Raw genomic sequence first — 17,122 nt, 5'->3', positions numbered from 1 at the left:
TGCAGCACAGCACTCACAAGCAACCCTACAATAAACAAAGCACCTATAACCAAATAGGAGTGCAGGATCGGGCCCATGCTGGATAGGAGAAAGAAACCAGCATTGGGAAGGATGGCCTTAGTGGTTCTCTCGCTGCTTCCCAATATCCTTGGGGCTGCAGTAGCAGAGCACAATAAACCTCAACTAGGATCGAGAGGAGTTTTAATTAACCTCATTAATGAGCCCTGGGGGAAGTGGAATGTGTGAAATAACACCACCACCTCCCCCCCCGCACGCCGACACACGACTGCCAAAATCAACACGCCTGCTGTAAATCTCCTGGTTAATCTCACTTGCTGGGGGCACACCAGGCTTTTCTGAATGTACCATCTGTCAGGACAAATTCCCTTGAAAATCAAGTGGGTAAGACACATCAGCGATGGAACTGCCGTTGCTTAATTGCAAGCATGCGACATGGCACAATCTTTTTGGGAAGAATTTGAAGGAAGTCAAACCAGCTCTCTCCCCAGGCAGTAAAAATTCCCTCGGGATAGACTAAACGGGTGAATTTAGGGTCCCGGATCAGGCCCAAACAATTTCATGGACAGTTTCTCTTGCCTCAAGTATGTCTGAGGGACAAACGGAGCTTCATTAATTCATCCTCATTAAGGCCCAACCTTTTAAAAAGTGGGATCTCAGTTCTTGGGGCCAGGCCGACTTTCAGCACCCAGTGACATCAGCTGCAGCTGTGGGTGCTCAGCCCTTCTGAAAGCCAGAAGCAAGTGGGGACCCCAGAAAAATGAGCCCTCCACCCCCAACCGAGGCCTCTTCTGGAAAAAGTTGGCCTTAACTGAACAGCTGTTCCCAGGAGCAGAAGCTCAGCTGCATCGTTTGTACAGCGTGAAGTAGCCAAACATTTAACTTCCCAAAAGGTTTTTGCTCTTAGACTAGACTTCTGGGCACACGTTACAACTAGCCAACTCTGTCCATCTCCTTCCCTTTTCTGCCACTCAGCACACGTCCACACCAGCAAGCTGCATGGGTTTAACCCTGAGGTGCGATTTTAAACCAAACAGGTGCTAATGGCCACGGGTACGCTCCTATTTTAGTTAAAACCAGGAGGCTCATTTTGGACTGGTCTAAGTCAACCGGGAGCAGGTGTAAACTAAGCCGCTATAAGTCCCGTTGACACTAAAAGAAGCGAGTTCCCACCATTTCCACTGATTCTTTTAAAAAATGACATAAGTCAAAGAGGTGCCATTTCTGCATGTAGACAGGGCTCTGTGTTGCTACACAACACAAGTGGGTAGCAGGCTCCGGGATAAAGCTGCGCTGTAGGTTTCTGCGGGAGAAGTCCTGCAAATATTCATCAGGAGAGAGATGTTGAAGCAGACCTCTCTCTCCCCACCGCTACTTCCTTTCCATACAAATAACTCCCACGCTACCCACGAGATATTCAGCCCCTCCAACTGAGCTGGTGCACTGCCAATGCTGTAACACTAAACCTGCACCTAACAAAGGGCTCCCGGCTGCATCAAGCCTGGCAATCACGACACCATATTTCATTTTAATGTGACATGTTCCTCTTGTTTTTAATCCCCGGAGCATCAATAGTATATTTTATTTTTTGTTGTTGCAAAGCCTTGGTTAATATTTACTTCCTCCTTATAAAAATGGCATATAGCAGCATACCTCAGACAGCCCAGAGATAAAACAGGGTCCTTGCCACCTGGCCAGCAACAAGCTAACGGGCTGCGTGCGTGCATGTGTGTGTGTGTGTGTGTGTGTGTGTGAAACTTCTTGTTCTCTGTCCTGTGTTTGAAAAGACAGCTGGGGCGAGGGGGAGAGATTGCTTACACGCGTGAGCCCAGATGTCGATTACCCCCTCTGAAGGCAATGGGGTTGCATATTGGTAACTGAGGGCAGAGTTTCACGCCTGAGCAGGTGTTAAATGTAACGGAGAGGGGAGTATATCAAGATTCTGGTTCAAAACAAATGAAGGGCACATTCATCTGATGGAAGCGACTGTGCAAAACTCTGCTTTGCACCAGCAGAACGCTAACCTAGCTAGTTAGCACCCAGGGGCCAGATCCTCCTTGTGTAGCTATTGACCCCAGTGTAAATGGTTCCTAGGCTGGCTGAGGAGCCCTGTCCACCCCGTTGCACTGTTGTAAATGACCGTGCCTGGGGGAATCAAGGGGTGGGGTTCTAGGGAACACGGCCTGTAGCATTGAATGCCACTTGTGGGCTTTGGAGGCGTGGTGCTAGGTGGAAGGATCAGGGCTGGCTGCAAAGGGAGGGAGGAGAAACCTTGTATTTGAGGCACAGGACTGGGAGTGGGGAGGCTCCCAGCGGGAGCATGGGCACGGCCTCAGCCAAAGTTTTCAAACGACCCCCGCTCAGCTGGGCTGCTTTCACTTTTGGGTGCCCGGCTTGAGGCACGTCGGCACCCAGGGCATGGAGTCGGCCCAGTGAGAAACAACGCTGGAAAACACTGGCTTTAACTTCTGCAGGGCTCGGTTTCCTCATCTGTAAAATGGGGCGGGAATCATTTGTAAAACTTTCAGACACTAGGGTGACAAGCACCACCAAAATGCCTCGGGCTGACTAGAGAACAAGGTGAGAGCTGGAGGGAGGCCTGGCTGTGTACCCGATGAGCTTTCTTCCTCCAGAAAATGTGATTTACATACTTGCCCTCCGAAATCTATAAGGCCGTAATGCAGGCGTCATTTCTCTAGCACTCCGCAGCACTGGAGAACAAACATTCAGCTCCCCTCGCTGCTTCAAAAGAGGTCACTCCCATCTCCCCAGGGCTTCCTCTTCTCCTGAAAGCACCACATCACAAGAGACCAAGTCTAGGTTGCTAGTTATACCAGTGCAATTGGAGACCTACTGGCGGTTTAAAGAAAAAAATGTCTGTTCTGTTTTCCCCCCGATCAGACCCCTTAAGCCGCAGGGTTTCCCTATTGGCAGGGTTTCCCTATTCCCTAAAGTCACTCTGACGGGGTGGATTGGGGGTGAGGAGCAGATCTGATTAGCATCAGTAGATTTCTCTACAGGTGAACCCAGCAATTACCATTTGCTCTAGCCTCCAGCATGTGATCCTCGCTGACCCAGCTGACGTATTTACATCTATCGCCATAGTATCTTGGCACCATGGCTCCAGACTCCCCCAAGCACTTTACAGCTGCCTTCACAGGTGTGGAGAAGCTGTGCTCTGCTTTCTGAAGAAAGTTAGGCTAGATTTACACCACTGTAACTGAGAAGAAAATTTGGCCCGGCAGTATCACAGCTCATTCCCCCAGAATCCGAACCCACCCCTCCACCCCCCCAATGGTAACTAAATTTTAGAACCAAGCACACACCAACCATGCCTGGCATCTGTCAGTATTTTAGACAGAGCTGTCAAATGTCCGTTAGCCTCTCACTTGGTACCTTCTTTAGACAACATCTGCGGCGTCAGAAACATCCACGCTCAGAGCAATGGCAAAGTAAAGCATCCACCTTGTCTTGCTAGTCAGCCTTCGCCAGGAACATCAACAGAAAACATGCACATGGGACTTAAAGGCCTCGCTGAGCAGCCAGAGAGAGAGAGAGAGACAATGGATTCAATAGAGAGTGTGTGTGAGTGTGTGTGTGATAACACCACACAAAGCACACGTACACCTCAGCAATATTCTGGTAGCTGTTTCAGTCCCAGCATCATGAACACTAGAACTGAACGGCACTCAGAATCTGTGTGTCTCTCTGCAGATTAAAAACTTGCAGGTACTTTCCATGGGAAGGATGCTGCTGCTAATCTCTGATCCCTCTCAGCCAGCCGCTCGCTAAAAGTCCCTGCCATATTCCACTAGAGGAAAACAACAGAAAAGCAACGGCTGTGTGACTATGGGAACCCACCACTAGCCCAGGACTGAAGATGGCCATGCCGCCCTTTGGAGCAGTGTTTATAGTTCATTTCAGGTGGAAGAAGGGAAACATTATACATTTGAGGGAGAGGAGAAAAGCTTTTTTATGGCAAGTTGATTTAAGCGAGGGGGTGGGGGGAGGGAAGGTGGCTGTATTTGAAGCTGCTCTAAGGTCTGGGAGGTGAGAAGTAACGCTGGACAGATGGACTGGTGGGCAGAGTCCAGGTCAGGTGATCAAAGGTGCACCACAAATATCACTGCTCAGGTACATACCACCACCATGTATCTGACTGCACAGGTGTGTGTATATAAACTGAGATTTTCCAGGCTGCCTCAAGGCATCAATTTTAATGGGAATTGGGTTCCAAATCTCTTAGGAGTCTAAGTCCTATCTGTCCATCCTCTCTCTCTCTCTCTCTCACACACACACACTGTACTGGGGCTGGGATATTTTCCTTCTGCTGTGATTTCTTTCATTCTGATCTGTTGCTTCTCCGGTGGCAGGAAAAGCAACTTGTAAACAAATACAGTAATAGTCTAATAAAACTAGGGGAGCTTCAGGAGATTCATTCTTAAAAAAATAAAATTTTACTAGCTGAGTAATAAAATGAAATATTCTTCATGTCCTAGTGGAGGATCTCAGTGTGTATGCACTCTGATTCTTAAGACTGCGCTCGCTCTCTCTCTCTCTCTCTCTCTCTCTCATTTTCAGCTGACTCTCCTGATTTGCAAAGAAACAGACATGAATAGCTCTGTTTAGACATATGTGATCTATGCTGTATGGAGCATGTTGGTATGTGTAACCAAGTCCAGCAGAAATGCCTCATGTGCAACTCTACTGAATTTGCCCGTTTACATGGGTGTGGTTAGAGATGTGTGAACATGTTCTGTATGTCCAAACACATCCCTGGGGGTAACACCAGTGCAACCAATGCAGTTGCAACAGGAATGAATTTGGCCCATGACCTCATGTTATATGTTTAAACACGTGTGTGTGTGTGTGTCTGTTTTTTCCATGTATGAAGTTGTACTTGAGCAGCATCTTTCTGAATACTCAAAACCAACCTGCCTTCTGCTGAGAGGCGACTCCTGGCACAGGCCCCCATCCCTGCATTACCATCCCCTAAGACAAGCAAACAAAGACCAAGTACTCTTGACCTGACTTGCTATGTGCTACTGCCATATAAAGGAGTGGGGAGGAGGAGGAAAGAGGACAGCTGAGAAGGGCAATCCTGGAGTCCTCTCAGATACTTGTCTGAAGGTCACCATTGAGCAGAGTCCTTTGAGTTTCCGTGGTCTCATTTAGCCTGGATTTTTCCTGCTTGCTGTCGCTCCTGTCTGCATCATCCATGCCACTGACCTTCACCAGGCAGAGAACGTTCTGAAAGCTCTTCTTGAAGTTGTCAGACAAAAAGGCGTAGAGGATGGGGTTGGCACAGCTGTTGGCATAGGTGAGAACCACGACGAAATCAAACATACCCTTCAGGAAGGGTGTGGGAGTGATGAAGACGGAGACGGAGGAGACGTTAAATATGTAGAAGGGAAGCCAGCAGAAGATGAAGACTGCCACTACGATGGAGACCATCCTGGTGACTTTCTTCTCTGATTTTTTCCTCTTGGAGGAGCCCACTCTGATCCCAGAGGACTTGACTTTGATAATGATGAACAAGTAGCAAAGGCAGATAATGGCGAGGGGCACCAGGAAGCCCAGAGTGAAGGTATAGATGATGAACCCTGTGTACCACGCGCTGGACTTGCCTGGCCAGATGATGGTGCAGCTACTCCTTCCATGGGTGTTTTGGATCCCAGCATAAATCATGATGGGCATAATGACGAGAAGGGAAATGCCCCATACGGCCACGTTGATCATCTTGGCCGTTCTGGGCCTTCTCCACTTGGCGGATTTGATGGGGTGGACTACAGCCAGATACCTGTCGATGCTCATGACGGTCAGGCAGAAGATGCTGGTGAACTGGTTGATCCCGTCCACCGTCATGACAATCCGGCAGATGGCTCTGCCGAAGGGCCAGTGAACCAGAGCCACCTGCATGGCCAGGAACGGCAGCCCCAGCATGAAAAGCTCATCTGCAATGGCCAGGTTCAGGATGTAGATGTTGGTGATGGTCTTCATCTTGGCATAGCGGAGGATGACGTAGATCACCAGTGTGTTGCCGCACAGGCCTATGATGCACACCCCAAAGTAGATGAAGGTAAGGATGGCGTTGCTGGTCAGGTCAAAATGCTGGCCCGTAGTGTTCTGGGAGGCGTTGGCAGACATCTCCGTGGAGAAGTTGTCGAACTGGGAGGCTGAGGAGAACCAGAACTCGGTGACGTTGGGCAGCTCGTAGGCCAGATCCATGGTGCCGTTGTTCAAGGGGCAGGTAAAACTCAGATGAAATGAATTCTCATCTTCCTTTGTTTACGGGAGTGGGGCAGAGAAATCTAAAAATCAAACACAACAAAACAAAAATAAAGAAGCGCATTCGTTATTGCTTAAGCCTCCTGCTTCAGGGCTTAAGACAACTTCTTGCTGGTGGGGTGGGGGTGGGGGTGAGGGGTCGTCAGGGGCGAATGTTCCCTGGAGACAGTTTCTCCCATGGCTACCTCTTGCCGTTTTTCTTTACCTTCCTCTGAAGCCTGTGTCCTATTCAGGAGGCTGACCTAGCTAGACAGGTTAGAAATTTCTTCCTTCCTTCCTGTTGTTTTTGTAACATCTAAATATTATTGGCCAAACCCCATCCTGAGGAAAACCCATTGACGGCAGTAGAGTTACCCCAGGAATGACTTTGGCCTGGCAAATCAAATACAGTAGTAGCATGGATGAGCTTCAGTTCAATGAAACCAACTAAAATGTGCCAGCAGTTTTTATGATGACTCAGGAGCTAAGAGGGAACTGTTGCTGCAGTGGAAAACCTGTTCTGCGCCCTTTCGAATGCTCAGGAAAACGCAGGCACCAAGGCAAATCGTCTTAGTTTTGTATAAGTACCCGGAACAATCTTGCTCATTTTCCAATTGCTTTTCCTCTCCCTTCCCCCACTGCCCCCATCCCATCCTATCGAACTCCCCCAGACAGTCCTCTCCAGCAGCAACTTCAGCACAGCCTGGCTAAAGCTGCCTGCTGCTCAGTCCAAGCATGAGCCCCTTGCTAGGCTCATGTGCCTTTGCTCCAGCTGCGCTGTGCCAGGAGCAATAGGACGCTGCTGGATGTCTTCATTGGCACCTTCAGCAGAAGGGCCACTGCTGGCAGAGAAGCCCCTCCTGGCTCCTAGCCCTCCAGGCTTCTCTGGTGCAGCTCCCCGGGAACTGGGCTCCAAAGGGGTAGAGGGCTGAGCCCCCCCGGGCTTGGCTCAGGGAGGGAGGGGTTTTTCCCTGCCTTGGGCACTGGCTCCTACCTCGCCTTGGGCAGGGGCTTAGTGGGGAGAGGCGGAGGGTAAGGAAAGCCGGTGGGGGAGGGATGAGACCTGATGGCTGGCAGGGGGGGGGGGGACGGGATGAGCTCGCTGGGGGGCAGTCTCCTTGCCCGAGCCGCTGCTGAGACCAGCGGAGGGGGCAAGCCGCAAAGGGAGCGAGAAGCCTCAAAGGGTTCAGTGAAGATGGGGAGGGAGAAGAATGGAAAAGGTGGGAGGGGGCACAGAAAAAATTGAAAAGGAGCCCCCCCATCTGCCCCCCAACCTTCCCCCCAACCTTCCCCCCCATCTCCCCCCCAACCTTCCCCCCCCCAACCTTCCCCCCCAACCCACACATGCAGTTTCCCCCCCACCCCCACCAGGAGCAAGTGAAGGACTCTACGAACCCCCAGCTCCTGATAGCAAACCGAGACCCACTCCCTAAAGCCCCCTCCCAACCCCCTGCCCTGCTCCCCCAAACCAGGGCCCCCTCCCCCAGCTCGTCCCAGGCTCCTGAGCAGGGGAAGAGCAGCCCAGCCGGCCGGGCCCCCTCTCCCCCTTTGGTGTCCCTGGCTCCAAACAACCGGGGGGCTGTTTCTCCGGAGCTCCCCCCGAAAGCAGCCTCCAAGTCTGCAGGAGCCTCTGCCCGGCAGCCTCTCCCAGAGCAGGTCCCAGACCGAGCTGCCTCCCCCCGCCAGAAGTTTTCACCTGCTGCGAGTCTCCCGTGCAGGTGCGGGGTCCCCAGCCCCGCTCCCCTTCGAGCTCACTCACATCTATCCGGCCCGGGGGGCGGGGGGGGGGCGTTTCTCCTGCCGCAGCCCCAGCCCAGCTTTGCCCTGGTTTGCAGGGAGGGAATCCAGCTCTTGCTGCCCAGGGAGACGGGAGCTCGGCGGCTGCCTGCCGGGATGAGGCACCGGGAGCCAGGCGCCCGCCGCGAGCTTCAGGCTCGCACCCAGGTGCAGCTAACGCCGCAGGAGCATCTCCCGAGTGCTCGCCCAGCAGCGGAGGCGAAGAGAGACCCTGCCCCTGCCCCTGCCCCTGCCCCTGCCCCGCGCACGGCGGCTGCGTCATGCAAAGCAACTGCTCTCTGTGCACCCGTGCACCGGTTCTGTGCCGGGGGCTGGGGGGCGCGGCTCCTCTGAGCAGGGGGCTGAGCTTTGAAGCAAGCAGCCCCCTCCCCTGCCCCTCCTCCCCTGATGCAGAAGGGAAGGGGGCGGACGGAGGAAAATCCCTCGGCTCTGCACAGGGGTTAACAGAGGCAGGGCTGGCAGGTCCCTGCCAGGGGCGGAGGTGTTGCCAAAGTGGCATGCAACAGTGCTAATGCAGCTGCCGCGCGGCGTGCGCATCTCACAGCGGGTGGTGTGCTCGTGCCCAGACCCAGCTGCATTCTTGGCAGGAGGATGACAACCGGGGGGGGGATCGATGCAGGGTGAGTTGATCTGGACCTAGGGAACTAAAGGGTTGTCCCCCTCCCCATGTGGCCATAACACAAAGAGAGGGGGAGGGGAATGCAGCTCTGGCTCCTTTGCCTCAAATTCAAGCCGCTTTTAAAACCAATTTTCTCTCCAAGACCATTGTCGCCCCCACAACAAGCCCAGCATGCAGTAAACGAGCCGCATTCCTCTGAGCTATGGTTTAATCTGCACAATTGTTCTGCCCCCAAAGAAGGAATTGGTTCCAAGCAATCGCTGAGCCGCTAGAGCACCTGGCAAGCTGCTGAGGAGCAGAGGTGGTTGGTTTTATTGGGGGGTGGGAGGTGAGGGGGCTAAGGTTGACGCAGCGCTGCAGAAAGGGAAGGTAGCCGGGAGAGACACATGCACCAAAAACAGGGGAAGGATGGGTGAGAGGCCCTCAAATGAGAGGCCCACACAAGTAGGGAGCTAGGTTTCCCCTGCAACAGGCACTTGTGAGGATGGGCGATAAGGCTGCAGCCAGAGCAGGTTGGATTTCCCAAGCAGGCTCTGTTCGGAGTGCAGCAGGTGAGGGACCCGTTGGGTTTCTGGCTTCATCTCCCCCTGGACAGAGCTGGCCCGTCTTGCAAATTCATCATTGTAGTGTGTATCCAATTCTCAAGGACTTCTGTTCCCGGGAGCGTCCTGCAGCACACGCTGTTTATTTGTAAAGCTGAGTCAACGGGGAGTATAAAAAAGAGAATTTAGCATCGATTTCACGATGGAAACTGGAACTGGCAAAACCCTTAGACAGGTGAGCACCAGGCTGGCGTGGAGCACGGCAGTGTGGTTGGGTGAAGGTGGAGAAACATGCATGAAGGAGAGTGAGATTTTTCCAGGATAGGTTTTTAAAGATGAACCATTTCAGGGAGAGTGAATCTCATCAACTTTCTCTACTTCTCTGCGTTGGAGTTTTTAGTTTCACTAGTTCAGGCTCTTTGGTCAGAAAACAGTGTCGTCTGTTTCTAAAGGACTTTTCCCTGATCTGAGCAAACTGGGATCAGAAGGAAAAGGCCTCTGAAAAGAGCGTATATTGTTTAGCCACGGGAGAGCCATCAGGCCTGATGCTCCTTTCCATCCAGACTTGCTTTCCTTTGGGTGTGGTTAGTGCAGGGGACTGAGACGAACCAAAGCTCCTGGGCCAGTTGATTCCCGGCTGCGTGACACAAGGAAAGGGCCCAGCCTTGCATGCGTGCTCACGTGACTTGTCCTCGCTCACTGCAGCAGACATGCTGACTTCAGCAAGACACTTTGTGGGTGTAGAGGGTGCAAGATCCGGCACTGAATCACTTACCCTCCTTGTGCCTCGACTTTCACCTCTGTCGAGTTCTCTCCCTTGAAGCGGGTGTTGTGACACTTCATTTCTTTTAATTATTGCTTCCAGATTTATTTGAGGCCAGCACCATGACTCTCCTTGGCTCCAGGTTTAAGACAATAAGCCCAGACGTGCGGGGAAAAACACACTGATGCTCCTGCTACCGCTGGAACTGCCTGCCGCAGCAGGACCAATCAGACCAACATGTCACTTAAAAAGTCTTGATGGCCCTGAAATGGGAAGTAATCCCAGCTGGGAAAGTGCACAGACAGCACCCTGGCCCCATGAGTTCAACTCCTGGGGCTAACAGAGGTTCCAGGTCCCAGCTGTCCTGGCGAGAGCACAGGGAGAGGTGGGGATTGTGATGCAACCTTTGCAAGGTGCTTTGAGATCTCTGCCTGGAATGTGTGATGTGCTAAGAGCTATGGATGGGCAGCCTGTCTTTCACCAGGAGTTAGTTACCAAGTAGCAATGACTTGAGCAGGAAAACCAGAAGACAGGGTTGGCGGAGTTAACCTCGGCTCTGGTTTGTTGGAGAGCTTGGATGCAATGAAATAATAGCTACTTCCCTGCACCCTCGTTCATCGCTCATCAAAGAGACAAGAGAATGCCGGAAATTAAGACCAGCTTGGACCAAAGAGCCAGGTGATTAACCCAGAGAGGGGCTGAAATTCCCATTTGTGGTTGGAAGTTCACATCCCAAGACAGAACTGAAGACCTTGGGGTGCCAAGGAAAATCATTAACAGTCTCATAAATCCCAAGGAGGATGGAAAAATCCATTCCCTGAAATAAACAGCCTGGAAATAAATATCCCAATTAGGCTCATAAAGGAGCGCAGGGTATCAGGGATCTGAGAGAGCAGATGGTGCAGCTGTCAGCATCCTAATGAGAGGGTTATTTGTACCGTGCTGAGTCCCGTGTGTGGCGCTTTAGATGCTATCCTTGATCCAGGCAGCTGCTCTGTGGGGAAGCCAAAGCCGGGCGCTGACGTTTCCTTGGACTTAGCGGAAGGTGGTTTGCACATTGTAGTCGCCTGCCCCAGCCAAGGGAAGAACCTTTCCTTTCCATTCGGCATCAGTTTGAATGACAAGGCCGCTAGCAGCGGCTGGACGCAGGTATGGGCGGGTGCCATCCAGTGCAAGCTGCCCTTTGCCAGTGCAGCCCTGCAGCCACCTCTGCTGATCCCGGGCTGGGGCTCCATGCTGCATGGTCAGTGTCAGTCCCGGCCCCACAGGCCTCTCAGGAGCAGACCCTGCCTCGGCCCTGCTAATGGGAACTTTCTGAGAAGAGGACAAGCGCGATGACCACACACTGCTGCCTTCTCTGGTGACTTCAGCCAGAGCTGAACGTAGGGGTCCCTCAGGGGTCAGCACGGTCCTGGGGAATGCACCTCCATTCCCACGAGGGTCTAGTTATTCCTTACTGCTACCGACGAGTGGGGCGCTCAGGGCACTGGGGGGAGGTAGGGCAGCTGAGTGCAGTTCCTGCCCCTGCTGTGTGACCACATACAAGGGGCTTATCCTCTCTCCACTGGCTCCCCCCATCAGGAACCGAGGAGACTAGGCCAGTGAGGTTCACCCAGTTACGTGACACAGGGTGTGAAAAATCCGCCCCAGACCTGAAGGGGAGCTGTGTGTAGCTTGTCTCTCTCACCAACAGAAGCTAGTCCAATAAAAGATGGCACCTCACCCACGTTGTCTCTTGGGGTGCTGTCAGTTCCCTCTTTAGATCCGTAGGGGGCATTCCATTCCCCCCTCCCCCCTCGGTTTGCATTGCTAACGAGGTAAACCATTCCACATGCTCTGATCATTCCAACTCCAGGACAAGACACGCTCTCTTCCTCTATAAGCTCCCCACCCATAGACTTGTGTGCATGCCCCAGCTAAGTTCCTTCCTTCTATGACAAATTCCACTGCACCAGGCCTGATGTCTACATGCTGTGTGACTTTCTTAGTTGCGGATTCTCCCTGTTGACCGATGCTTTATTCAGTGCCCTCAAGCCCAATAGCACCTGCTCCTTCTTTCCTACTGAGCAGAGCACGCAGAGATTTGCTGTAATTTGATTCACAGATCTATGAGCTGTTGAAATTCATTTAGCATACACGCTCGCGTACAAGCCAACCTGCATCTAAACCAACCCCCTGATCCAAAAACCAAACAAAAATGACTGACTTGCATCTACATGGCTGAGTTAAATGGTATTTGGCCAGCGATGGTGAACAGGGTCTAGCAGTGTTTGTGCTGAGAGGGTCCTTCTAAGCTATTTTAGATCCTGTTAAGATTTAGGGCTGATTTCTAACCCAGCGTAGGAGCAGATCCTGTAAATCGGTGTGGATGCCAGTTCAGAGGAGATGGGCTGTTATGATTTCACCCACCCCTGCAGCCTGTTCCATATCCAAAGACAAAATCCTGTGTGTAGCATTAGAATCATTTGTCAATAACTACATGGGATGTCCCACGCTGGTGACAGGCAGGGGACATAGGCAGGAGAAGCCAGAGGGGGCTCTTAATGTCCAATCTAGTTTCCATGCTGATTTGGTGAACAGTAAAATCAGTGGGAGAGAAATGCAGGAGCGAATATCTGACCGAGAAGTTGGCTGGCTTCTCAAAAATAGAGACGGCCAAACTTAGAGGCCAGAATGTCTTTGTCAATTTGTGCTCCCCCGGCTGGCTGGCTGGCAGGCAGGCAGGCAGGCTTGACAGTAGCTCAGTTAATATATTGCTCATGATGGTTTTCTCCCTTGGTGAGATACACTGGTGAATTGACATGCGGTGAAATCCTGGCCCTGGGGACATCAATGGGAATGTTGCCGCTGGTTCCGTTAGGACCAGAATTTCACCCTGGCTGTTGGAACTCTCAGCTGGTGTGTCTGGAAAGGCAGATTTCCCAGCGTGGGCTTCACTTTTCTTTGTATTGCTCTATCGCCAGCCGAGAAGCACAACCAGCTTGCAGAGAAGTTGCCAACTGGAAACAGAAGTGTTTTCCTTTTATCAACACCATTAATGCTGTGGATGGAGCGGTTACGCCCCCTGTGCTGGAGTCTCCTCTCTTTTTCACATCGGGGGCGCTGAGTCGACTTCATTGCAGCTAGTACTGTTTTCCTCCGGTGTCAGCGAGAGCAGAATGGGGCCCACTGTGTGTTACAGGCTTGTTGTTAAATTGCTGACGGGTTTAATTAACTGAGTATAGCTTGGCATGAGCCAGCACATTCCTTGAGCGTTTCACTTCTCGACTCCCCACGGGGGTAACGGTTTGTGTTTTGGACAAGCATTGCCAGTGCTAGGAAGGGGATTTTGTGCTACTATTGCTACGCATGGCGTTACTGCGTAGGTTTCAGTTTAAAAATAAAGCTGCAGTGGCACCATAGCTGGGGAAATCTCACATGCGTTAGAGGAAATGGGAGCAGAATCTGGCTTCTCTTATCAGGCGAAAGCTCAGATCTGGGTGCATAGATGTTGTGTCAACCACAACAAAAGGCGGAGGGGTCATTGCAGAGGGTCCTCCCTCGTTCGGACAAGATTCCGCTGAGGTTCTGGGAAATTATACTTTTCACCTCTGCCGTAGCTGTCTCCGGATGATCGTAAAGCATCGTGCAAGAACTAACGGAGCCTTACCCACACTCCTCCCAAGAAGCAGGTCAGGATTATTGCATCTGAGTGATGGGGAGACGGACCTAGAGGAGGAGTGTGGGTATCAGCCCAAGGACTCATACTAGTGCTTGGCAATGATTGGCCACCACTGGAGATGGGACACCAGACAGGGTGGATCAGGGCTCTGAGCTGGTACAAAAAATCCTCTTTATCTGATGCCTGGCTGGTGTGTCTTGCTCACATGCTCAGGGTCATACTGAGCACCAGTTTGGAGTCAGGAAGGAATTTTCCGCAAGTCAGATTAGCTGTGACATTGGGGGTTTTTCCTGCCTTCCTCTGCAGTGTGAGGTGTATCTCATCATCTGGGAGCACCTGAGTATGTCCCACCTAATCAAATCCCTGGCATTGGAGGGGCATTGGATGTTGGTGGAAGCTTGTTCTCTTCTGTTCTCTGCCTGTGGAATGCAGCTAAGCCTCCTGAGGAATGAATTGCTTTAGTCTAAGCCAAGTTAGGGCTCAGTATTGGGGTGACTGGGTGAAATTTAACGGCCTGTGATATGCAGGAGCTCAGACTAGATGATCTAATCATCCCTTCTAGCCTTAAACTCTGAAACTATGAAAGTGGTGGGAGAGCTGGGATTATTCTTTGGGTGCTGTGGCCCCTATGCACTGCTGTGACTACTAGATCATGCTGCCTTCCTTTGGAGGCGATATAGATTGATTTCCTAAAGGTCGGACGGGAAGTCACCGCAACCTCACTTCACTGTAAGCAAACTCCCATGGGATAACTGTCATGGAAACAGAGTGAAGGAGCAGGCTGTGAAAGACATGGGGGTAGGGGCTCCCTGCATGCCGCTCCTCTGTTCAAGAAAGGGAATCCTGAATGCTTCCTTTCTACGAGTGTCTTGCTGCGTCCTGTGTGGTCTGCCTACTCCAATTCCCTGTTCATGCTGCATGGGTGCCTGCATGGAAGGAGTAGAGGATGCTTTTGGGCACAGGACAAAAAGTTTGGGAGGGAAGTGGTGATCTCTGATGTATCACACACAAACCAAGTTCCACCCACTTGAGACAGCAAAACAAAACTCCGTTCCCAGGAGAGCTTCAGAATATGAGCCACCCTTGCCTTTCTTTCCTGCTTTGATCAGCAGTGGTCAAGTGCTGACATTTAAATGGCTGTTGTTAAACTCCAGAGTTAACACCCCCATAGAATTGCAGTTCACACTTACCTCCAAGCAATTGTTTCAGGCTGGCTGCAGGCTCAGGCAGGTGATATTGCATCAGTTAGACTTGGGGCACGTTTTGAAGGCTGCCTGCACAGCCGTACGAATTACAGTCTTAATTCCTTTTTTTTAATGAACGCTCCGATGGTGGAACACAAAGAGCAACCCCTCCCCCACAACCCCTTCCACATTCTTCACTCGGGTCCAAAGCTTTAAAACAATAAATAAATAAAATGAACAGCGTAGGATCACAGAGCAGTGAAGCCAGCCCCAAACCTGAGCAGCATCCTGGTGTGTTTTCTTCCCTCCATGCTTCAAGCGTCCAATCTGCTCCTCATTCTGGCTGCTTAAGCCTCCAGCTACCCGCGACGATGGGGAGAATCTTTGGAAGAGTCTGGCTCATCTTCCCTGCCAATCAGTGCCCCCTTCCTGCCATCTCTAGCTGCCAACGCCAGCACCAGATTGTGTAGGAACGGTTCGCCCCCGGCCACATGGATGGGGCCCTTTGTGTCGCTCCGTTTCAACCCAGAGGCATTTCAGTCGTCGTTAGCCTGTGTGGATTTGGCACCACAGTGTGGCGAAAGCAGCCGACAGACTCCCCTGAAGGAACATGGGGGAGTGGATGTCCCCCGTAATGTTAACTGAGAATTTAATTACACACACACTGAGGGATAAACCATAGCCCAGAGGTGCAGAACAGTGAAATTAACAAATGGAATAGGCTCACCCAGAGCAGAGCGCTGGCCTGGTTGCTGCGTATGGAAATCCTGGTGGAGGCAGTGGGCCTCTCAACCAGGCCCATCCCCTTCCAGCTAAATGTGGCTCCTGTCCTGTGACTAGATAGTCTGGTGGTCTCGCCTGCAGCTCTGGCTGCTCTCTGCCTTGTTAATTATTGACAGCAGAAATGCTGGGTCATCGCTCTGAGGCTTGTTTATGCTGGAGGAATTGATCCATGGTCATTTCAAGCTTGCCCTTTTCCCCCCACTGGAATCCCCTGGTCTGGGGGATTCTCCGATAGCCTCACCAGGGTGGGAAGGCTGGAGCCTGCATGCCGGAACAATGGGTAAAAGAGAGCTTGTGCCAAACGACGGGCGTAAGAGGAGCAAGCCAAGTCATCAGGCCTTCACCGCGTCTCTCACGGCACGGCCGGCTCCACGCACCGCAGGTGAAGCCTTATCACCTGCCATACGCAGTCCTGTAGCTTCAACATGGAGAGTGAGCCAGGAGCCACGGGGACGAGCCGTTCTGGTTCCCATGGGCCCGTCTGAGAGGTAGCTAAGGCCCTGGCTCAGGGCACTGGAGATCTGGCTTGCCATATAAATCTGAGCCAGTGACTTTGATGTCAGTGACGTGACCCTGATTTATGCCATCAGAGAATCTGGCCCGTAGTTTTGTTCATGCCTCGGTTTCCCAGTAAAAGGGAGCTAATAAGCCTCCCTTGGTCTGTCTTCTCCATTTAGATTGAAGCTTTTTGGGTCAGGAACTGTTTCATACCATAGTTATATATTGCATGTAGCACAATGGCCCTTGATCTGCTCAGGGCCTCTAGGCGCTACCGTAATTCACACAATAATCCTCCTGGTGGAATAAGGCAATTCTAGCAATGATTTAGCAGCATACTAGTGAGCAGCAGCTCTGTCTTTGGAATGAGTGCGTCATGGCTATTTAAATGCACCCCAGTCTAACTCCCCCTGTGGGAGAGAGCGCTCGTATCTGCAATCAGAGCAGGGGTTTGGGTGGTTTGTTTTTTCACTTCTGACACCAGTTTTCTCACCAAAACCGAATGTGTTTCGGGATCTGATCTCTGCTCTGTGTGGGCTCTCCTCTGACATTTTTTCAGATCAATGCTGGACATTTTTGGAGGTCCCTATCACAGACCTGGTGGGGTCTCTCAAGAGGCCAGGGCTGCAGAGGCTCTGGAAGAGCCCAGGGAACCAGGACTGAGAGGACAGTCTCCTGTATCAGAGCTGGGGTGTATTGTGTGTGTTAATGGAGACATCTTGAACTGCGAGTGGCTTTGTGTGTGTGTGAGATCAAACTGACTAGACCAAGGAAGGGACCTGAGGCCTGCTCCAGACTAGTAACATGCACTCAGATATGAGTTAAACTGGTGCAAATCTCTAATGCAGCCACACTTACACTCCTTAACCTTCACTCCTATTGACTTAGCACGTGTTGGAAGCTGTCTTGCTGCACCCATCTAAGTGAGAGTTAAACCGGTTTAAGTGTGCCTGCATTAGAGGTTTGGGCCGGTTTAACTAGATCAATTTT

The 17,122-nt window shown here is 51.7% G+C and overlaps 1 protein-coding gene across 3 annotated transcripts; it reads right to left on the bottom strand.

Moving 5' to 3' along the window:
• Nucleotides 1–1,539: 1,539 nt before the first annotated feature.
• Nucleotides 1,540–15,700, bottom strand: SSTR2 (somatostatin receptor 2). Of its 3 annotated transcripts, none has more exons than XM_044984500.1 (2): nucleotides 15,579–15,700; nucleotides 1,540–6,329 (listed from the first exon to the last, which is right to left on the bottom strand). In XM_044984500.1, exon 2 carries the CDS (start codon nucleotides 6,244–6,246, stop codon nucleotides 5,131–5,133), a length of 1,116 nt encoding a protein of 371 aa, XP_044840435.1. In that variant the 5' UTR covers nucleotides 6,247–6,329; nucleotides 15,579–15,700; the 3' UTR covers nucleotides 1,540–5,130. The 3 variants fall into 3 exon arrangements, with proteins under 3 accessions (XP_044840435.1, XP_044840433.1, XP_044840434.1); XM_044984498.1 differs by lacking the exon at nucleotides 15,579–15,700 and adding an exon at nucleotides 14,858–14,996; XM_044984499.1 differs by lacking the exon at nucleotides 15,579–15,700 and adding an exon at nucleotides 7,982–8,063.
• Between the last annotated feature and the right edge of the window lie 1,422 nt (nucleotides 15,701–17,122).

The sequence above is a fragment of the Mauremys mutica genome, chromosome 12, assembly GCF_020497125.1.
Source record: "Mauremys mutica isolate MM-2020 ecotype Southern chromosome 12, ASM2049712v1, whole genome shotgun sequence".
Lineage (NCBI taxonomy): Eukaryota > Metazoa > Chordata > Testudines > Geoemydidae > Mauremys > Mauremys mutica.
The sequence above is the reverse complement of the archived record's forward strand: the minus strand, read 5'-3'. Positions and strand labels throughout refer to the sequence as shown.